The sequence below is a fragment of the Pelecanus crispus genome, chromosome 1 (genome assembly GCF_030463565.1).
Source record: "Pelecanus crispus isolate bPelCri1 chromosome 1, bPelCri1.pri, whole genome shotgun sequence".
Lineage (NCBI taxonomy): Eukaryota > Metazoa > Chordata > Aves > Pelecaniformes > Pelecanidae > Pelecanus > Pelecanus crispus.
The window spans coordinates 182993558-183018134 of NC_134643.1; the positions used below are offsets into that span (position 1 = coordinate 182993558).

At 37.1% G+C, this 24577-nt stretch overlaps 1 protein-coding gene across 2 annotated transcripts in view; it reads left to right on the forward strand.

Annotated features, from left to right (window-relative positions):
* Positions 1-24577, forward strand: part of KLHL1 (kelch like family member 1) — a 267853-nt gene that overhangs the window by 183463 nt on the left and 59813 nt on the right. For both annotated transcript variants that reach the window (XM_075714660.1, XM_075714669.1), the window contains one exon: positions 11425-11611. In XM_075714660.1, coding sequence (XP_075570775.1) covers positions 11425-11611 — 187 coding nt within the window. The remainder of the gene's footprint in view (positions 1-11424; positions 11612-24577) is intronic.

Consider the following 24577-nt stretch of genomic DNA (forward strand, 5'->3'; position numbering starts at 1 on the left):
TATACTGTTGTTTCTACCTATAAGCTCTACTTTAAGTGGAAATAATTAAGTTTGACAGCAGGCTGTTCTTGGAAAAAAAAATAACAAAACTATTTACAGTTGTTGCAGAATTGCCCGGAAAAACATACACTCTCCAAGATCAATTTTCTTATGAAAAATATAAATGACAATTGCTGATCAATTGCCAATTGCAGAACCTATGTTCAGCTTTTAAGGAAGTCTGCATCAATATTTTGAAAATGGAGCATTTCAACAAACTCTTAAGACAAAAATGAAAGTAATTAACTCACTATTTTGTTTATCTCATAGGTTCAAAAGTTGTTAAATAAGGATATAAAGTTTAAACATTACTAAACAATAAGTTTTTATAACAAGAGGGTTTGTATCCAGCAGAACTAGCTGAGAGATCATTGGTTTTGTAAAGAAGTAGCACTTTGTGGGGGACATTTTTTTTTTTTCCCCTTCATGTTTGCAGTGGAGCATGAACAGCCTAACTGATATTTCTTAAAATGGGTACATACAGTTTTAATCAGAATAACAATGAATTAAGTTGAAATCTGCAGTTATGGTAGTATTTACAGGCATTTCTTGCAGTTGTCTTCTAGACAGAAAATACAAAGTGCCAAAAAATTTATTCCTTTCACCACGTTAGGCAACTGAAATACTTCCATTCATATACCAATACAATGACATAGGAGTAATGAGTAATGAGTATTCTTTTTCTACCAGCTTTAGTTAGATAAAAAATTCTTCTACTTGGTGTTTTGTCCAAAGATGCACAGCATTTCCTAACAGCTAGAGCAGCATAAGCATGGTAAGACTTTAAAAGTGGACTGAGAACTTTTTTTAAAGAAAGTTTTAAAACAGTATTTTTATTCTTTCCAGGAATTCATACAAACCCTTTATTTGCTTTTCATTTTAATCTGTACAAAGAACAACTGTGACCTTACATTTTAGAAGCCTGTTTTATTTCCTGGTAGCTGCCTTACTATGATCAACAATAACCAGCCATAATAAATCTGTACATGGAAGAAGACACATAAAAGGACATTGATGGGTAATCAAATATCTCTCTTGAAAACCATTCAATATGCAAACTTTAGGTCATTCCTTCTTCAGATTTTTGTTTCATATGGTAATGTGTTTCGCTGACTCAAGGTTGTCAAGTGACTTCAGATACATTTTGGATCAAGAGAGAGACTCATGGGCTTTGTTAAAAAAAAGTGCCATAAAAATCCACGTTTCATTTACTCACAGTTCATTTAAATGATTTTAAGCTTTTTGTTCTTTCGTTATGATTATTAATACTATTAAGATAAGGCTAATCCTGTGTTCTGCATAACATTGGCATCTAAGTTTCTGAGGGCACAGGACTCTAGGGTTTTTTACAGGGAGAATGTGTCTAGATACTGGGATCATTTTGGGAGAACTGGAAGTTGCTTTCTGCCTACCATAAAATTAACGTGTTTGGGTATTAAATTTAATACTATTCAGGGTATAGAATAATTACGTGTTGTTAAGAACTATTCAAGATTCTAAATCACAGTAAATAGACATGGGCAGATAGAGACCACATAAAGCATAATTTTGAACGATGCTGTGCCCCTTTTGGCAGCAACTATCACTTGGAAAAAAAGAAGATAAAAACTTTTGCATGTGCCTAAGCACATGCAAAGTATCTGACTTTGGCATGCAGGAGGCACTTTCTCACTTTGGTTGGTTTTATAGCCCTGACACCTGTGCTAGAGGAAATATCCAAATCTTTATTTTTAACGGTAGGAATCCTATAGTGTTTCCGCATGTCCCCTTTTGGGTAGTTGCTGTATCTGAGGCACATACCAAGGTGGTGGAATTTGAGGTTTAGTTCACCCTAACTGAGCAAATATTGTCACATGTCACACTTTTCACAAAGTAGAAGCTCTACCTAAATAACTAGGCCATGTTCTGTGCCTCTTCAGAAGGATGAGGATACTCTGAAAGTTTTGGTGAGGCAGTTCTCTGGCTCTTCCACTGTCTTGTAATCTCTTCCAAGAGTGGGGTGCAGGAGAAAGGAGGGTGACTGTTTCCTTCCCAGGCAGGTGGCACCCTCTTTTTCCCTAGTAGTGGCTGAATTTCATCCTAGATGCCACACATTCACCAGGGGAGAATGGGACCCATCCCATCTCTCAGATGATCATTTATATGGAATATGTGAGATTTAACACATATTTTAACACATTTAACACATATCATTCAAATCAGCTAGTCAAATCACTAATACTCTCACCTGGATCATATCTGCAAATCAATGGGATGAAAGAGAGGCTGGGGGAGATCTGTCAGGGAGCAGCAAAAGTAGAGCTGCTCCCCAAGGAAGGAAGGTGGGATCCGAGGGTGACAGCAAGGCAGGCAGCAATAAGGGCTCAGTTCCATGGTGTGCCCACTGTCAGTCGCTGCACCCATACCAAACTCCTCCTCTTGTGCTCATTGGACTTGACTTTCTTTTAGCAGTACTGGAGTACTTTTGACTCATGATCTCAAATTGAAGGTGCTTCACTGAGATGAAGCATGCCTGCTCTCTGCAGCATTGTGTGAGAAAGGACTGGTGGGGTTTTAACTGGGAAAAATGAGAAGCATGATGATGCAAAGTTACTAAAAATTCTCAGGATATTGCTAGTCTGAGAAGTTCTAGCAGTGCTAGAAGTAACTATGCTGAAGTAGCACTGACATGGTCTTCTGAGAAGCTACAGCTCTGAGTTTCCGTGTGTTACAAAACCCGGAAATCTTCATTTAATGTTAGATACAATTGTCTCTTAATGAAGTATGTCATAGCCATGAAATAGCAAGGTGAACATAATATGGTTTCCAGGGAAATATCCTTATTAACTGAATTTCCCAATCAAGTGCATCCTGATTTGATAAAAATATATTGATTATTTTGATGTAATAAGGAAAGATAACTATGGAGTAGAAAAATATTGAAGCAGAGTATTGAAACTTAGACAACATGAAACAGTTAGCTTTGTAAGACTTTTGGTTTCTAAATCTTTAATTTCAACTTTTTTTTCCCCTCTTACTCACAGGGTTTAGCCATTAGGACAGTCAGAAATATAATGTTTATCACAAGTCAGCCCATGTGCTAAAATAAATGGGTAGGAGGGAGGAATTAATATTTTTCTCAAAATTAGTTAGGTTTTTTGTTTTGGTTTTGTTGACAAAAATAAAATTATGATTTGGCCATTGAGTAAAACTTTTTTTTTTGAGGGGAATAAACATAGATTTCTGTCTGCTTTTAACGTTTTGTTTAGATGACTTTTTTTCCCATTTCTAGGGTGAATTTCTAATCAGAAAGAACAAGAGGTTCAGCTTTATTTCTGGTTTGTGCATAAAGTCTCAGAATTTTGGGACAGGACAGTGTTCACTGATTATCACTTCTTTATTTGAAACACCTGGCAACTCATTTAGAAGATCTCATAAATATAAATATTTGCTTTAAGAACCTGGGCACAGATTGGAACATCATAATAAAGAAGTAGCTGTCTGATAGGAAGTCACCAAATGTGATTGCTGGACTTTGATCCTTACTGATGTAAGCTTGACATAAGAAGAACCTGTCATCAATTCCATTAATTCCATTAAGCATTAGAAAGTATAGGTAACTTAATATATTTACCTCAAATTTGTGCAGGGGAAACTGACAATGTGATTTCTCAGTTTGGTTGTGCCTGTATTCTATTAAATTAATTGTTGGCAGAGTACACAGTTTGGTTCAGAGGTTCTGAATGTACATTAAATCATTTTACGAGAGAAGACGTCATCCTGCCTAAACTCTGAACATGATTTGTCTTCAGATCTTTGATTTTTAATCTACTGAGTAGTGTGCTGAGAACTTCAAAGGGAAAAAAATCACAAAAAGGATATATTAAAAATCTTAATATTATGAAATATAAATTAACCTAGTGTTATGAAATACACTTACTACCACTGTTTATTAGCACACTTTAATATTCTTTCTTAGTAACATTAATTGCATAATAACCAACACCAGGACCACACACACACATATATACATATAAATCCTAATCATATCTAACATACAAAATGCTTGCTTTTAATTTCTTGATAATCTGAAGTTTCTGAGCCCTTCCATTGATATTGTGGGTGCCAAGATTATAAAGATACACTCTTTGGAAAGTTTTAAAAATAATAGCTTAAATACCTTCCTAAGAATTGTGTTTTCCTCTACACACTAGGGAAGGTAAATACATTTGAAAATAAATTGGACTCTAACCATAGACTCAGTTTTCTTGTTGCTCAACTTAGATTAAGAAATACAGTAAAAATGCCAGTTATTATTCTACTATTCTTGTACTGACCCTAGCTCAATAATATTAAATGTAAAAACATATAGAAATGATGTATTTTGTGTAAAACCATTACAGTCAATGTGAAAACTCTCACAAGCTATGAGGGAAGAGAATAGAACCTTGATATTTAAATTCATGAGGTTAGATGTGAAGTTAGTATATGTTAGATCATAATACAGTAATATGTCAGAGCATTATACATTTTAAGGCACCTGTGATAAAATTTTAAGGGGCTGCCATTTTGATTGAAAACAGCAGAATTTGGGACCTGGCCATTTTCCTGTAAAAAAAGAAGTCAATACCAAAGTTTAAGAATATTTCCAAGTATAATTTATTTCACGTGCAATTTGTTTGCAAACATTTATATCAAAGTATTAACCTCACCCATGTCTAGTGATGCTTTTTAAAAATACTGCCATCAAGGAACATAAATGTCTCTGCTGTTTTTTGCACGTGTGTCCTGGTTTCGGCTGCAATAGGGTTAATTTTCTTCCTAGTAGCAGGCATAGTGCTGTGGTTTGGATTTAGTAGGAGAAGAATGTTGATAACCCACTGATGTTTTAGTTGTTGCTAAGTACTGTTTATGCTAGTCAAGGACTTTTCAGCTTCCCATGCTCTGCCAGGTGCACAAGAAACTGGGAGGGGGCACAGCCAGGATAGTTGATCCAAACTGACCAAAGGGCTATTCCATACCATATTGGAAAAATATTGGAATATTCATACCATATGACGTCATGCTCAGTATATAAACTGGGGGGGTTGGCCGGGGAGCAGCAATCGCTGCTTGGGGACTGGCTGGGTATCGGTCGGCGGGTGGTGAGCAATTGCATTGTGCATCACTTGCTTTGTATATTATTATTAGTAGTAGCATATTATTATTATTATTATTATTATTATTATTATTATTATTATTATTATTATACTGTTACTATTAGCATTACTGTTTTACTTTATTTCAATTATTAAACTGTTCTTATCTCAGCCCAGGAGTGTTTCTCACTCTTACTCCTCCAATTCTCTCCCCCATCCCATCAGGGCAGGGGGAGTGAGCGAGCGGCTGCGTGGTGCTTAGTTGCTGGCTGGGGCTAAAGCACAACAATGTGTCTATTTCTGTTCTGCCTGTGCCTCATACTATTTTAATAAGACTCTTGACAACCCGGCATCTTGAGTCTTCAGCCACAAAGCATTTATATTATAGATCTAAGTATACATTGTTTTAAGCTGACCATAAACATGCCTGTTTAGTGAACTTGTTTTTCCAAAAGAGGATTTTTTTTTGTTAAAATTATCTGAAATCTAGACAGAGGCAAGTGGTTCTGAGAAGTAAACTTTCAATATAAGACAACTATGTATATGATATTGGCTCCCTCTTACGGAATTTCTGTGGTCATAGGCATATAGCCTTGGAGTATATAGATCAGTAGAAACTTAATTAGTATAAAAGATACATATATGCTAGGGAGATGCTAGAATGGGAGTTTGTGACAAGTTTAAGAGAGCAACAGGTTTAATTTCAAATCTTTTCTGTAACATTTCTCTGAGACTGAATTCATATTAGCCAATCCCAATATTTTTCTTGGTTTTCCAGTCAGTTATTTATTATTCTGCTGCTGCTGTTTCAAAGATGGTTTAGTATTTTCTTAATACAATAATCATGCACATTTATAAAAATGAGTACGATACATACTGCTGTTTTATTAGAAAATAATAGCAAATATAGTTTTGGAAAACAAATATATGGAGGGATTTCTATGCCTCATTTTCCATGCGATATGAGAAAAGTTCTTGTCCTACTAGACATAGGAAGGTGATATGACAATTTTAAAAACCTAATCTGCCTAAATGAAGGAAAGCGTATGAGCCATTCATTATTGATCGGGAGGAAAAACTTCAGACCTCATCTCTTCACTTGTTGTTACATGAATCCAGATTTGACACACTGACAGAGATTTATTCAGAGATCCTGAAAGATATTTGAAGTCCCCAAAATATATCAATATATATATTTCCAGCCCCTTTGTATCTTATCTGTCTTTTCCTTTCATACATTTATTTTTACTTTCATGATTGTGGGATTATTTCTGGTTGATGCATAATCTGTTTACAAACGTTTATATAAAGCTCTTAACCTGGACCACATTGAGTGACATTTTCTGTAAACGTTATCATCAAGCAACATAGTTGTCTTTGCTTTCACATTTTCATTCTTTTAACTCTCTTGTATCTTAAGTGGTAAAACAACACCTTTGTGTTTGGTCCGTAGGTTTAGTGACCAAAATACATATTTTATGTTTGGCTTAGCCTTCTTAATTGTACATTTGTGATATAGCATATATTCATTATAGCATTTATTTTCACATCCTGATAAGGAGAATACATGAATATTAGGATTACTACATTTAAGATATTGTAAATTTATTATTTATGCAGTCCTTGTGCAAGCTAATAAATCCCATGGTTTCCTTTGTATTACCTGTTCCCTTGGCAAGCATACTATCTGCTATGAAACCAGGGGCTTTCTGTGTATTGCTACCTTTCCTATGCTAAATTATCATGCTTTTAGTCTTATTCCTTCTCCCTGAACTCAGCTCAGTTACTTTGTGGTAAGGGCTCTTTGTACCTTCCTGTATCTCCTTCTACTTTTTCTTTCCCTCTTCCACTTTTTTTATTCCCGACCCATTTTTCTCTTTCATGATATCAGTATATGGATATTTTACGATACCAGATACCCAGGAAGATGGGCAAGGCCAAACATGATGTATACTGTCATCTGAAATGTGCCAGAGGTTTTCAATGCACAACAGACAGCTTAAAACTATCAATTTTGCTAACTAGAAGCTAATGTTTTAATAATGTAAACTAGATTTCATCCATTTTTGCCTAGAACTTCACTGAACATCAGTGTGACTCAAACTATCCACAAGTTTTCTCACTCATGATTAGTCTGTGGAGAACACCTCATATCCTTGCTAGTTCAGGCAGCTAGCTTTAATTAAATAAAAATAAGAATTTTAAAAAAATCCTTTCATTTCTTCAGCTAACAAATGTGGAATGTGTGTTAGAACAGAAAATTATGAAATACCCAGTCTGAAATACCCACTGCAATGCATGGTCTCCTCAGCTTAGAGAGTTTGCTCTGCAATTTAATAATAGAGTCAAACTTTCCAGTTATACCAGCTTCCCCATGGACTACAAGTACCTAAATTTGAAACCAATGACAAATAAAATTCTCCGTCACACTAAGTCCATGATTATTAGTATCACAAATCTTATTACTTCTATAGTAATCTTTCTGCATTGCTACATAGCTTTTGTGCATATATTAAAGATGATACTTTAATTTTCAATACACAAGATGTAAGTAGCATTCAACCCACTCAAAATTCCTAATTTCTAATTTCTACAATTTTAATGTAGATAAATTTAATATAATGTACCTGGAGAACAAGCAATAATAATAAATAAGCAAATTAAAAAAGCGCCAACCTTAAACTTAAAATTTAAAATCATAGGTTTTGAGTTGGCCACTTGCATTCAGGAGTGAAATTTTGGGTCTATGAAATATGAATTTCTGGAAAAGTCAGCTTGAAGCTCTGTAGTAGTCAAAAAGACAAAAACAAAAGTTACGAGTTATTAGGAAAGAAAAAGATAACAAAACAGAGTACATCATTATGCCACCATAGAAGTTCATGGTTTGCCAGTATCTTGAATACTGTGTGCAGTTCTGCTCCCTTCACAAAAAGAATCTAACAGAATTGAAAGGTCCAGAAAAAGCCAACAAGGCAGATAAAAGATATTAATCTGCTTTCATATAAGCAATGATTAACTAAGCTAAGGTTCCTCAGTCTAGAAGACAGTCAGCTAATGGAGAATATGACTCAAGTCTAGAACATTATATGGAACTTGGTATGGTAGGGCTCAATTATTAATTTTCTTTTTCAAATGAAGAATTAGGGGTTGCTGAATAAATGAAATAAATGAAACAAATTGAGTGAAAGAAAATGAAGCAACAGGAGCCACGTTCAAAACAAACAAGGGGAGGTAAAATTTCATATACAGCTAGTAATAGGCCAAATTTGTTGTGAAAATATATTGTAGATGCAACAAATCTATGTGAGTTCAAAGGAAGATTGAACTAGTTCATGGAAGATAAGGTCCCTGAGCATTGCAAAATGCATGATAAAGACATCCACCTCAGAACATCCCTGATCTGAAAGTTGGACATTGGGGGACTATTAAGGGGAATTACTACATATTTGAAAACAGTCTTACGGCTTGGTCCCTAGGCGTTGCCTTATGGCCACAGTTGGAGACATGTTTTGTCAGGCTAGATGAACCTCCTTATTCACTTCTTTTAATAAGCAGGTCTATTGTCTGGTCATCAGCCATGTAAAATGAGAGTCCTGGATCACCAGTTGAGATACTGCAGTGTGTAATGCCTTTCTTTGGACCTGAATAGATTCATTTCATGACTGACACCTAAAATCAGAAGCAGGAGTCTGCTGTCTACATGTACAAGTTATGAATATTTTAGATGTCACAGAACACGTGTAATCTGCAAAAAGCTGACAGATTAACAAATGATATTCATGCCTTCTTCAGCAGCCGTTGAAGTCCAGATGAAATAGCTGAGAGTCCTTAAGAGGAATCTAGTTGCCTGTGTTTAGGCAACTGCAAAGCAGTTTGCATATGTTTGCATATATGTGTCTGTGAGGGAGGTATCTCCTCATAGACTCTGGGAACTAAATTCTCCTGCTTCCTGGCCTTCAGCCATTTCTCTGAAAATGATTGGGTCTCCCAGACAGATGTTTTATGAGATCTAGAAATCTACTGGACTGTACAGATATGCTGTCATATGCAATTAAAACCTGCTCTGATTTGAAGCTCAGCAGAATATAAGGATCAGCATCTGGAGATAATACTGAATTGCCTAAAAGTAAACATTGAGAGTTTGATTGACTTCTGATGCCTTAGGGTATCTGAGATATCTACATGGGTCTGGCAGATATGGCACAAAATCTGCACAAGCATTACACTCTTCTGGCCTGACATCAGTGAGATCAGAGATTTGCAGAATCATTCAGGTGGGAGTAGACCTCAGGAGGTCTCTAGTCCAACCTTCTCCTCAAAGCTGCTCAGCTATGAGGTTAGACCAGGTTTCTTAGTCCATTGGGATCTTGAAAATTTATAGGGTGATTTACAGTATCTCAAAAGTCAGTAGATATGTACATACAGGCAAATCAATGAAACACTTAACATTTACAACGTGGAGCCTTCTTACTTGGAAAAGTAATAGAATATTCTTTCAGCTGTATGCACTAAGCATATGTTTTGGTGACTACTGATTATAGTTTTTATGCCAATTGTAAAGATAGTTACATTATATGGATTATTAATCCTTAATTTTGCCAATAATAGAGCAAAACAATAGATTCAAAACTTGCACAAGCAAGACTTTTTGGTTTGGTTTTGTTTTTGGTTTTGTTGGGTTTGTTGTTATTGTTAGGATTTTTGTTTTGGTTTGGTTTTAAAAAATAAGGGATCTTCCTGGAAAGTATTACATAAAATACTGTAGAATGTTGTTATGTTATATGACTGTACATTCAAGATTCTTGTGTTGGAAACCATTAAAAATAAGTCAGGCTGTAGCCTACAAGAGAATACTTCATTTTCTTCAATGTCTTCAGTAAGTGAGTAGTAAGAGTGTAGTCTTAAGGTGTGGTGGTTTGACTCTGGCTGGATGCCAAGTGCCCACCAAAGCCACTCTTATCACTTCCCTTCTCAACTGGACAGGGGAGAGAAAATATAACGAAAGGCTCGTGGGTCAAGATAAGTACAGGGACATCACTCATCAATTACCGTCACGGGCAAAACAGACTCGACTTGGGAAAAATAAGTTTAATTTATTGCCAATCAAAACTGAGTAGGAAAGAGGAGTGAGAACATGTGTAGGGTAATGAGAAATAAAACCAAATCTTAAAACACCTTCCCTCCACCCCTCCCTTCTTCCTGGGCTCAACTTCACTCCCAATTTTCTCTACCTCCTCCCCCTGAGTGGCGCAGGGGGATGGGGAATGGGGGTTGCAGTCAGCTCATCAGATGTTGTCTCTGCCGCTCCTTCCTCCTCAAGGAGAGGACTCCTCACACTCTTCCCCTGCTCCAGCGTGGGGTCCTACCCATGGCAGACAGTCCTCCACAAACTTCTCTAGTATGGGTCCTTCCCACAGGCTACAGTTCCTCACAAACTGCTCCAGTGTGGGTCCCTTCCACGGGGTTCGGTCCTTCAGGAGCAGACTGCTCCAGCGTGGGTCCCCCACGGGGTCACAAGTCCTGCCAGAAAACCTGCTCCAGCGTGGGCTCCTCTTTCTCCACAGGTCCATAGGTCCTACCAGGAGCCTGCTCCAGCATGGGCTCTCCACAGGGTCACAGCCTCCTTTGGGCACATCCACCTGCTCCGGCATGGGCTGCAGGGGCACAGCCTGCCTCACCATGGTCTTCACCATGGGCTGCAGGGGAATCTCTGCTCCGGTGCCTGGAGCACCTCCTCCCCCTCCTTCTCCACTGACCTTGGTGTCTGCACAGTTGTTCCTCTCACACATTCTCACTCCTCTCTCTGGCTGCAGTTTGTGTCCTGTTGAGTTTTTTTCCCCCTTCCTAAATATGTTATCACAGAGGTGCTACCACTGTCGCTGATGGACTTGGCCTTGGCCAGTGGCGGGTCTGTCTTGTAGCCAGCTGGCATTGGCTGTATTGGACATAGGGGAAGCTTCTAGTAGCTTCTCACAGAAGCCACCCCTGTAGCCCCGCCCCTCCCCCCTCCAAAACCTTGCCACACAAACCCAATACATAAGGGATGGTGAAACTGTGATCTAAAAGTTGCCAACAGTCTTTTAAAAATTAACTAAATACTTATTTTCCTGTCCCTCCTCCAAAAAAAAAAAAAAAAATAGCCCTGCAAACCCCTGTATTCTACAATGAAGTGGTATACTTCTGACATCTGTCTTGCGATGCCTCATTGCATGGTATTGCTTGTCTAGGAATTTCTAACATTTTTGATTCATGATTGTGTCATTCACAGATATTGGCTGACCTAGAAAACCATGCGCTTTTTAAGGATGACCTAGAATGCCAGAAGCTTATTCTGGAAGCCATGAAATACCATCTTTTACCAGAGAGAAGAACTCTCATGCAAAGTCCAAGAACTAAACCTAGAAAATCTACAGTTGGGACACTTTATGCTGTTGGAGGAATGGATAACAACAAAGGTATTAGAGGATACTTGTTATTTTATAAAAGATACATTTTGCATTTTCTTTATTAGAAAATAGTGAAATAACTTTCTATTCCAAGGCTGGTGTGGGGGTGTCTATGTCAGTCAAGAAATGCTGCCAAGACTGATACTTAAGGAAAAATATAATGCTGTTAGAGAAAAGAAACCTAATCTTGAGTTCATTTTTGGTTCAAAATGATTATAATTTCCAAAAAGAATTTTAACAAAAAATCTAGTGACATTAATTTACCTTAGTTTTAGCTTTCTAGAAATTATGTTTCATTTATAAGTCAAATATGTATGCACCTTTTCTAATCAGTGAAAAAAGGCAGGTTAATATGCAGTGTATTCCATCCTTAAGTGGTTGTCTGAAATATTATGGATTATTCATATTCTTCTGATGCAGAAATTTATTGATCTTCTAGAGAAAAAGCCTAGACAACTAGCTCAAACTAGATTACTACTCTGTCAACAACTAAAGGAAGGTGAAATAATCCCCATCTTACTGTGAAGAAAAGTAGGAAACAGTGGAAATTTTATTAAAGTGTTTTGTTGTTATTTGTTGAGAATAAGAATTACGATGATGTGTTTTTATTTCTGCTGAGAAGTCAAATCCACTGATTTCTTGAATGGAATGAATTAAAATATTTGAAATGAAAGCTAGCTGTGTTATAAGACTATATACTCGGAAAGGCTTTTATTTTTTTTTTTCTTGAAATTCACTAACAATTCCACAGTATCTTACATTTTCATGTCCATATTTAGACTCAAAAATATGCCTTCAGAAACATTAGTTCTAATATAAAATAAACTGTACTTATAAAAACTATAATAGCAAATGAGATCTTCAGTATTTCACAACTCTGTTTCTAGGTACAGTTAGTGCAGTTGCTTTACTAAATATGTGTGGCAATATCATCTGCAAAAGGAAGTTGCATGTTTTTCCCATGAAGTTGCACCAATGAGAAAGATCATAGAATCATAGAATCATAGAATGCTTTGGGTTGGAAGGGACCTTTAGAGGTCATCTAGCCCAACCCCTGTGCTTGTGTGAAAAAGAAATGTTGAGAGAATAGAAAAATGTTGAGGAAAGAACCAATAGATATATTTTCTTATTATAGCTGTGGATTATTTTTGTCCTTGTAACATTTATAAATGTTTGTGTAGCTAAATGTTAGGCATGCATTTATATGGAACATTGCCTTTAGATCATAAAATACCTGAACTACAAATTTCCTCTTACTTAGGACAAATGGCAATGAACACTTTAAGTATTCAGGTAGTGGAAATGACCGCAAACCCAGTTGAGGTGCAGCTATATTTGTTCTAGCTTACTATACAGATCAGTTCCTAGTTCACACAGCAAATCAAATAGAGAAATATTTAGGAAGACAGCACAGAGCGTAGCACTGTAGCAGCATCAACACGCAGGCTATTTTGCAGATTCAGGTCAGGCAGAAGCAGTTTATTTCTGTCAATACAAACTGACTGAAAACAAAAGTACCAGGGCTTATATACATTTACAGCAAATAAAAACTGCTTTGAGAGGGGGCCTGGTAGGGCAGAGCAGCATCTACATAGTGGGAGCCTTTGTTACAGCTATGTAACATGTATTCCCAATAACTCAGGATCTGAGCCATGTGGCATAGACTTGCCTCTGCTCCAGTCATCCACCTGGTGATGCTGCTGTGCCCTTGTCTAGCTTTTAGGAGCAGCAAGGCTTGCTTCTGCACATCAGTTCAGGAGACCAGGGTGCTGTTTCATGTTTTGAAGAGCCCCTGTGAGTTCATGAAGCACACCTCAATATTTGGGCCATGAGATGATGCTGACACTGTATTATTTCTCCTCAGTAATTGACCCTTTTTTTTCCGCAACTTTCCCCACTGAAATGCTGACATGGGTGATTGCAATTCACAATGATGTATGTTTAATGTCTCCTGGTGTTTGCTACCAAACATGAAACAGTTACATATAAAAACTGGATGAGCTAAGCAAATTAGCAATTTATTAGCTAGCATATAAAGGAGTGAGTAAGTGCTAGTATTATGAAAGTATATGAAGGTTATGTGGCCCATCACGTAAAAAGTAGCCTAGCATGCTAAAACAAGTTTGTTTTGAAATCTCTTCTATAGTTTTTTTCCTTTCCATAAAAAGGAGGTGACAATTAAACTCCAGCAGCCAGTGACTGGAATTATGCCTGACATGAAAAGTTAATGCAGCATGGTACTAACTGGATAGAATTAAAAGGTACAAAGTTAGATCATTTTGTAATTTTAATTTCCTTAATGTACGAAACCTCATTTAAATCTCTGTTTCCACACACCTTTGTTTATTTATTCATTTAATTTGAAAGGCACGTATCAGAAACAGGTTCTCTCTATGTGCTTACATTAATAGAATGAGATGTAGTAATAGATTAGAGGTATATGCTTCTGACAGTGTTCCATTCACCTTACCCATTCATATTGTCACACTGACTTCTCTAATTTAGATTAGCAGGATTTAATAATCTAGTAGCATACAAAAGATCTCTAGGTACACGTATAGAAGAGAACGCTAGACTGAAATATATGAGTAAATGCAAGAAGTGAACATACACCAGTTTGTAAGAATGGTAAAACACTGACTTCTTGCAGCTGTCTTGGAATCCCAAATGCAGAACAAAGACCATGTGATAGAACATGATGTATATGATCTCTGTTAGATGGTGCCATGGAAGATTATGATGAGGCAAATACACTTGCAGAGTGAGAGGAGACTGGTATAAATAATTGAGCAGTGTTATATTGATGGCAGAATACAGACTGATCTCTCATGAGGTGTTCTAACCTGTCTCACTACCTAGCAGGTAGAATAATAAGGGACAAGGAGAATCTGCAGAAAAAGAAAACTAAAGAAAACGAAAGTGTCAGGGTACCATGGTCCAAAACCACTGGTATATATTACTTTTAGAATAGTCCTAGATTAGTTCATCAAAGTGCTAGATTAGTTGGTTATTTATTGGATCACAGTCTTTAAGTAAATACAAAGGAAAAAGAAATGAAAAATTACATGAGCAAGATTGTGACATAAAAATGTGACAGAGATAGAAGACTTGATTTACTGAAACACTGATATTAAATGTGTGGTTTTCATTAATCTTGTGATTAGATATGAAACAAATTGCTCTGATGATAAATAGGTGAGGTGCATCATTAGTCTATATCAAGCAATATTAAAAGTCCTTTCATTATTATTTAGATTTTTTTAGAAAGGTCTTTGATATCACCACAGATATATTAAAAAATGAATATTTTGAAGTGTGAAATTGTGAGGTCTCCAGTCATTGTTCCTTAAACTCGCATGCTGCATATTTTGCCTTTTCTGTAATGGTTTTCAATAATTTGTAATAATCCTTTTTTCTTTACAAATATGGTTTATCAAATGTGGTTTATTACTTACATATCATTATTTCGCAGGAATGTCCTCTAACGTGGCTACATGAAGTTACTCTTTTGGTCTGGTGAACTTCGAACATGTCCTTGTTTTTCTAGGCCTTTTTTTTTTTTCTTTAGTTTCTAGCAAGACATTTCTCACAGCATATGTCACTTAAACCTTATTTATTTTAATTTTATATTTTTCATTCTCATATAGGCATACTTTTAAAATATTGAACAAAATGTTGGACAACCTATTGTAAATACTGTAAATAAAGGCAGAAATAGGGAAAGATCACATTTTTCCTCTTAGGTAATTCTTCTTGCTTTTTAAGATATGTGTCTGAGGTGTCTATAACATGAAAATATATCTATCTATCTCCATCTTCAGTTTAGTAGGAATTATTAAAAAAAAAAAATCCATCAAGATTGTTTTGTGGCATTTTGCAAGTTGTGGAAATTACTACAAACCACTTTGTCTTCACATACATAAAACATTTGACAGCATTCATTATCTATTCATTTGATGTACTTAACTATCTTGAGAAAACATCTTATCTTCATCTTATTTACATTTTCATTCAAAATATACAATGTACTGAATCTGATTTTCAGAATGTGAGTGCTTGTAGTCCTTATATTTGTATAATAGACAAAGAGCAAAACCTGCTTAAGAAGGTATAGTATTTTCTAAGAAAAAAAAGAAAAAAAAAAGTTCAATGTATTTATTGCAGAACATTTCTCCCTTGTGTGCCTTTTGAAATATGTTATATACACATGCATGCTTTGTAAGTATACATAGGTGTATGTATATATATACTCATATGTAAAAGTAATATGAATTATTGAGGTGTTCTCTTAAAAGTTTGAGGATGTAGCATGGTAACATGGTAAAATACCCACCCTATCTGTTGTACTTAAGCCGTTCCTTAATCCGATATGCAAATGAATTCATGGCTAGGGCTTCCTGCATCTAATGACAGATCATAATATATTTTTGTTAAGCTTTTTTTCTTTTTTTAATAAGAACTTGGTACATTTTCTTACTCCTATTCAGATATTAGAATACAAGTAAATAGTCTCATGCTTACAAACTGTTAAGGAAAATTAGGAATGGCTGCTGGCTCCGGCGCCCCAGCCCAGGACCCTCTCACCGGGCTGCTGGAGCCCAGCATGGTGCCCCCAGGGAGCTGCGGGCTCTGCTCAGGCTGAGGGATGCACCTGCTGCTTTCCCATTAGCAGGCTCAACCAGTAGCGAAGTTAAATGTGTGTCCGAGGGACAGGCACAGACACACAGACACACAGAGGACATGGCCACAGCCGGTCACACAGACGGCCACAGTGAAGGCGCTGCCTCCAGCAGCACCCACATTCGGGACTCGCAGCAGACACAGGCACAGCCAGCCACGTCCTCTCCTTCTGGGCTGGCAGAGGGAGAAGGTCACTGGTGCAGCACACACACCACGCTCTCCAGGTTCACAAGCGCACGCACATTCCCAGATCCTTGAATACTGGCACAGCCCCTCTGCCTTCCTCACTCACGCTCCCCCCACCCCACAGTAGCTGGTTTTCCGGACGCAGCTCCAGTAGCTGGGGGTTAAAGACCCCACTGGTTCCAGTAGCTGAGACCACAGGCCAGGGACACCCACGCACCCAAGTCTGACGCCAGGAGCGTCCCCTGTAAAGCAGGAATATAAACGTGCTGTTGTTACTCATGAAATAAGTAGATGTTCACAAAATATGAACTGAAAATTGAGAAATAGACTTTCCCTTTTGCAATTGTACTCTTTTTATTGATAACATCATATATCTGTCCTCACCACTTCTCTGTACGAGTTTCTTCTGCCTTTTCTGCTAGCTCGTTTTCACCTGTATGTTTTCCATGAGGACATTTGTTATGTTAAATTAAAGAATCATGTAGTCATAGCCTTAAAATAACTCAGGAGGATGACAACGCAAAATAAATTATGCCTCTGACATTCCAAGCATCTGTCTGCCTGCCACTTTTATTCAGATATCTAAAACTGTCCTCTGAAATCTTGCCTGCTCTGTTTTCCTAACAGTTCTGTCTCAGCCACACAATTCCAGTGCTTTCAAATATCATGAGTGATTTTACTGAGACAGATGATTGTGATGTGATGTTTACTCAGTTCCATGTAATATATTTTACTATTCTTTCTTATACTTTCTTGAGTCCATTTTTTCAAAAAAAATGATGATACTTAGGGTTTTTTTTAAAACATAAAAATACGTGTTGGTATAATCTAGTGTTTTCTCAGTCCTTCTCTGGCTAGCAATGGGAAACAATTATAGTGTAATTTACCTTAAGTGTAAAATGCACTAATAAAGAAGTAATATTCTGTTAGCTTTCAGTCAACACTGTGTACCAATGACCATTTCTGTTTTCCTTTTTTTACCCTTTTTGGAAGATTCAGCAGGAAAAGAATAATGGAATATATAAATAGGAACAACAACAAAAAAGTATCTCTCATCAGAGTCATCAACCTAGCATAGTAATGAGGTTGTCATCATGGTGGGTTTTTTTGAGAAAATTAGAATACCAAAGTAAGAGGCAGGCAGGCTATGCAGAATGAACAACTGGATTTTTCAATGTCTATATTGCAAATGTGCATCAAAACTTACTTTTCATTTTAGATTGCTTAAATAGGACAGAAGTTAGCTCTTTTTAAAAAAAATAAAAAAAATCCACTACTTTTTAAAACAGAAAACAGGACAACTGATTTTAGAAATTCGCTATTGCAGAAATTCATATTTTCAGTCATTTTAATATATTCCAAGAGTTCATAATTGAATATACGTTTGATAAGCTGCAAAGGGAGTATGATTTTTAGTTTGATTCACACAATAATAAACTGAAACTGAAATCAACCATTTCAATTCCTAAGAAATATATCTATGTTATATTTAGCTGGCAACACAACATTCTGGAGAGAGGAATCATAATTAATTAAATAACATTAAGTAACCTCATGAAGTTCAACAAGGGGAAGTGCAAAGTCCTGCATCTGGGGAGGAGCATCCCCCGGCACCAGTACATGCTGGGGACCACCCAGCTGGAAAGCAGCTTGGCAGAAAAGGACCTGGGGGTCCTGGGGGACACTTGAGCATGAGCCAGCAGTGTGCCCTTGCCACAAAGAAGGCTCATGGAGTCCTGGGCTGCATTAGGCAAAGCATTGCCAGCAAGTGAAGGGAGGTGATCCTTCCCCTCTGCTCAGCACCGGCGAGGCCACATCTGGATTGCTGTGTCCAGTTCTGGGCTTCCCGGTACAAGAGAGAGAAGGAACTGCTAGAGACTCCAATGAAGGGCCACAAAGGTAATGAAGGGACTCCAGCACCTCTCCTATGCAGAAAGGCTGAGAGAGGTGGGACTCTCCGGCCCAGAGAAGAGGAGGCTCGGGGGGATCTTATGAATGTATATAGATAACTGAATGGAGGGTGCAAAGAGGACAGAGACAGGTTCTTCTCACTGGTGCCCAGCGACAGGACCAGAGGCAATGGGCACAAACTGAAACAGGAGGTGCTGGCTGAACATCAGGAAGCAGTTTTTTACTCTGAGGATGACCAAGCACTGGCACAGGTTGCTCAGAGAGGTTGTGGAGTCTCCATCCTTGAAGATATTAAAAAATTGTCTAGACAAGATCCTGGGCAACTGGGTGTAGGTGGCCCTACTTGAGTAGGGGGGGTTGGACCAGATGACTTCCAGACATCCCTTCCAACCTCAACTGTTCTGTGTTTTGTGATTCTGTAACATGAAAGCATAATTGTAGAGTAAAGGTGAAGCTTGGTTAATTTCTTCACCAGAGGGATATGAAATACCCTGGCTAAAGACTGATGAGATAATTAAATATATAAATCATGCTAAAATTCTCTTCTTATCCAGTTCTAATAAGTATTAACATTATTACTTGCTTCTTTTCACTCCTGTGAATTTCAGTGTGTTCCAGAACATTCAGCCTCATAGGCTAATTTGCAGTTACAGTACTTTGATTTACATGTGCATTTCAGAATAGAAAAAAATCCAGATTGTAACACCATCTGGTAGTTTTTCAGTACTTATTTTGCATCACTTAATTTCTGTCATGTTTTCATTGTAGTTAACTTCTGAAATTGCTGATTCAGTTACAGTTTGAAATAAAGAACCTGAAGCAACTTCTTCTGAAGCCTGCATGGCTTCAAATATAAGACGAGAGCCAAAGTTATCACACAGAAGATAAATTTCATGATCCCACAAGTTCCTCACCTTGCCAGTCTGTTACCCTAATATTCACAGCTGTTGCTACAACCTATGGGGTCAAGCAGACAGCACAAGAGGCTGCTGCCTTTGTGGGAATATTTAGCAGTTTATTCTCCCAAGAACACCCCTGTGTCCCCCCTCATTACTTCTCTGCAGCATACTAACTTTATTTTCTGACATTTCCAGTGCAGACAGTTTATCACTGGTAAAACACAATAAAAAAACTGAAACCTTATATATGATCTAGAGAAGACACATGCATGGCAGCTTGTTAGAGAACCTCTATACTGTCAGAAACCTTGACTTTTTCCGTACACTAACCAATTTTTGTTCCCTGATCACCCAAGTTTCATTAATGGTTGTTAGTACTGGGACTGGCTTTAGAGTAAACCAAATATTTTCTTCCAGCACAAATCCTGGATGTTGTTCTGGAACCAGTTCACTGCTGGAACCACCCTCAATAGCCAGTGTGGATAAGACTTCAAAAATGTTGAGACCTCCTGCCCTGTGCAGTCCTCCAGCTCTATCTTGCACCTTCAGACACTTCATAAATCTTCATGTCAAATTCTAGAAAATGCTCAAAAAGGTCATAGTTTCAAGCATAAGAAATCCAAGTAAGCTTCAGTACAGCTCTCACCTTATTTTTAACACTCTGAAATGGAAAAACAAATAAACAAACAAATTTATCTCTTTGGACTACAGAAGGCACCATATAGACCCCAATGAATACTGAGCATTAGCTGGCTCTTATCCATGCAAGTTAGGGATAGCACCCTTTACAACAGGTTCAGCTTAGAGGGAAGTAATTGAAGCAAACCAGAATCTCCCAGGAACTGAGCCAATAGCTAAGCAGTGCGGATGAACATCTGTATAACTAGAATGATAAATAATAAAAGAAGGCTGAGGGTGATGGGAAATTGGTTCTGTTGCAGTGCCAAACTGCTCAGTTCACATAGTTTAAACCAAGTTATGATCAAAGCAGCTTGTTGATTTACGTGTCATACGTAATTAACTGACAATCAGATGAACTATGTCTTTAGGATTAGTATCAGTCATGCAGTAGATAAACTGCAATACTAGACACTTAAAAAATATTAATTAACTTCTTCAAATTTACAAACATCCTTCTTGAGCAAATCCCCCAAAATTCTGGTCACAGATACACATGTGTGCACACGTGCATGCACACACACCCACCCACAGAGATACATGCAGCCCCTCTCGCAGTTTGTGCAGGTCACCATCACCACCTCCTCAGTGGTGGGAGCTCTTCTGGGTGCGCACCCCTCCGGCAGGATACTTAGTTGCCCCAACATTTGCTGCTGTCCATGTGTAGAACTTTTCTTTTTATCGTTGACACGTTATTTGCACAAGTTCTGGTGGGAAAAAAACCTGCTTTTAAAGAACAGGCATGTGTTTTGTTCGTGAGCAAAGGTAGACTAGCATACTGCATGATATAAATCATTAACAAAAGGGACTTTTCTAAGTTGTAGACTAGATAAAAACATGAAATAAACCATGAATGTTTTATGTTATAAAAAATAACACTATATTATAAAAAAACCCACCCAACACTAAAGGCATTTCCCAAAATGACTGTCTAAAAGCTGTCATTTCTGATACTCTTTACAATATAAACATTAGTGGAAAAAACTTTTATTAGTTTTAGAGAATTCTGATCATATTGAGTAACTGAATATTCCCAAAGGTTTTCTGATATTTGTTCATGTAACTTTGTGGCAAACCCTTATGACATTTTAATATTTTTTTTTCCACTCCAAAAATGTAAAATTTATTGTATACAAGTTATATATTTTTGGAGTGCTTAAAAGATTTTTTTACAGTCAACCTAAAGAGAAATGAACTGCTACCCTGTTTTCTGTATAGCTCTTTCTTCACCAAGACATTCTCCCTGATATTTGCGTCAGTAACCTATTTAGGTCACATTCGTTCCACTTGAGTAACCATCTTTTCAGTTCAAAATGTAATGTTGCAGATCACTAGATCAAGGTCATCATTTTGCACCTACTCACAGCAGCATCTCTAAATCTTGAACAAAATGGTCAGAGTACACGTTAGCAACAGCTTTAGTAATAGCAAAATCAGCAGAAAGTCTTGCAGGGAAAAAAAAAGTAGAAATTTCATGATGATAAATGTAGAACTCCTACCCTCCTTCATGGGTTTAAATACTGAATCATTCTAGCTATGAGAGAAGTACCTTTACTGTGGATATGTCTACATTGAGTGCAAAGCTGGGGTTTGGGGGAAGGGGGGATGTTTAGGCATTTGTATCTGCTTCTGAAGTAATTTTCACTTTGTTTATTCCAAAATCCCTGCATTTATACATAACTGAAATGAATATATTGCTTTCATAGTCTCAGACATTCTTCATGAAGTTTATCTGACTTCATGTAGCCTACATGGGGTTGTTAAAAAATACATTTTTGGAAGACAGGCTCTAGATATTGCTGCATTTGACTTAAAACACTGAGTTATAAACAATCTTGCAACACATTTATTCTTTTTCGTGCAATGACCTTGCTATATGATTAGTCTTCAATCATCAACAATGCCAAAAAGATGAGAAAGGCAATCAGCTTTATACAAATTTCTTGATTTACAAAACACTAGCAAGGAAATGTAATATGCTTAACTTCAGAAAAAGAGTAAGTGTAATAGAAAGAGAACTCAAAGATCACTTGAAAAAGTTTCACCAAAACAATTTCACAATTTCACAAGCTTACAAAGGATAACTAAAATAAAAAATAGAAATTTGTATTGTGCAATTGTGTACTGATTTGTAGATGAAGGTAAAATTGTGAGATCTAGTACTTTATTGTTTCATCGGAAACATTGGATGGGAGAATCACATACAAATAGGAGTTGTCAGCAGCAGTTGGACATTCAAACAAAACTATTCTGATCATCTATAGTACTTTCATTTCTAAAGTTTTCTTTCTCTGCAGATCTCTCATTACTTCATAAACCTTGATTAATTAGGGCTTATAATGCCGATGAAAGCATGCACAATACACAGAGCTCATCTCATCCAATACCCAGTTCGATCATAAGTAGAATTTAAGTTAAAAAAAAAAAAAAAGTTGAAATGTATCCAGAAGATCAAGAAAAATCCTTAACTTCTTATCTGAAATAATTTTTGCTGCCACAGTCATGGTGCAGGTTTTAAATTTACCACACACTGCTGCTTATCACACATATAGCTGTTAAATGAATTCTGTTTCACCTGTCTATGTCTTTTTCATATACTCTGTCTTCAGTACGACTTCCTAAAATAACTCGGGCTTTTTTAGAGATCTGTCCGTCTGAAAAATAGGCATTTGTGCATGTGTGGGTGTATAGAGGAATTGCCTGAGTGCATAGTGTGTTTATTATAAAATCCTCAATATTCTGTATATTTGTTTTTTGTTTATCACTGCAGTTTCATATTCAATATCTTAAAGACAGTCTCATAGTAATGTTTTTCCTTTTTACCTTTAGATAACTAAAAAAACACTAGAGCGACACACGAGTGAAATAAACTATAATTGAATACATTTTTAATGTAATTTCACATAATTTTTTATATAGTTAGTGGTATTTTAATTTGTGTGTTTTACTTCTACTGTGATAGTCCATCTGTTTTGTTTTATAGGAAAATATGTCTATCTCTGCATAATCAGCACATACACTGCAGCCAAAAATGAATAAAGATTTTTTGCTGTATTTAGTTTATTCATATCTTCACATTAAACCTGTATTTCCCATTTCCCTATGAAAATATACCATAGTATCTTCCCAGCTGCTTTCTTCCACCCTCCTGTTCTTGGGAAACTGGATTTTCTGGTTTTCTGAAATATTTAACCATAATTATTTTGGTTTGTCCATGGGGGTTAGAAAAAAGTAGTTGTCTACAGATTTCTAACATTGGTAAGACATCCTATCACTGACCATATAGACTGGGGTAGGTGGTATTAACCGCATTGCTCATTGAGTTTGCACAGTTTGGAAGTTGCTTCAGTTAACTCTGCTAACTGCTGTCTACTAGTAATGGCAGAGAGAAGACTTTCTGATCTTAGCTGGGATACGACGCTGTTAACTTTTGCATGTCACTGGAACCAGCATCTGCCTGAGTGACGAGTGACTGTGCCTCCACTGTGCAATGCCATGGTGGTTTAAAATAAGTTGTTTGACTCTAGGTGCTGATCTCGCCTTAGAAGTGGTGAATGCGAATGGGGAGAGGGTTCCTTCCCTCTTTCTGCTGTCTGTCCAGGGGATACTGCGTAGTCCCTCCAGATCTGGTGGCAAAAGGTGACTCACAGCTCAAGGATGAACGCCACACCACAAAGCTAGCTTTGTGGCCCTGCAATGTTATTACATTGGTTATGTATGCAGTCATTCAGAGTTAATGAAATAATGTGAGGCCTGTGTCACAGACGATTAGAATGATGTTTTTATATCAGGTTTTGAATGTTTAAAAATGTGTAGAGGTGTTTGAGCTTGGAAGGACTACTAAAATCCTTTTCAAAGTTACTGCAAGATGGAAGGAATCAAACATGCTGCATTCTCATCCAGTCTACCACTGAGGAGTGGACCCTGAAGTGAACGCTGCACTCAAGTATTTCTTCCATTTTTATATTACTACTCCCACTAGAACATAGCAAGGAACAAATATGTATGAAATATAAGCATTCAGGACCAGGGAGTGAGTGGGGGGCCATGCTATTTGGCAGTATAGATGCATCCTGTTAATTTGATTACTCTTAGCTCCTAGCTGAAAACCAGCTGGATGTAGACAGAAGGGCAATGTAATAATCTCACCAGCCCAGAATCCAGGACTGAGGTATAGGTCAAGCACACAACTTTAAACAAGTCTTTTATGTTGTAAAAGGTAATAATATATTGCCTATTACAATAGTCACAAGTACCTCAGTCTTTAACATGTTATCCTTTTGTGTATGAAAATATTGTTATAGCTTTATTTAGAGAGAAACTCAAGCACAGAGAGGAGAAACAAAATCCCCATATTGAATCTGGGTACCAAAATGTTAAGTGTGAATATACTCTATCAATAAGTGGCTGCTTCCTAGAATGGATTCCTATGTGAAGTGCCTTGCTTCGATTTACAGGACACAAGGAAAGTAGGCTCAATGAATGGGAGCTGCGAACATAAGTGCATGTATCAAGATGCTGTCTAAAACTAGTCAAAAGCAAAATGCAGAAGTCAGAGGTGTCGTAAGTCATATGAACTCTGCAACTTTTAGACTTTGCTCAAGGTTCCTATCCCTCACCT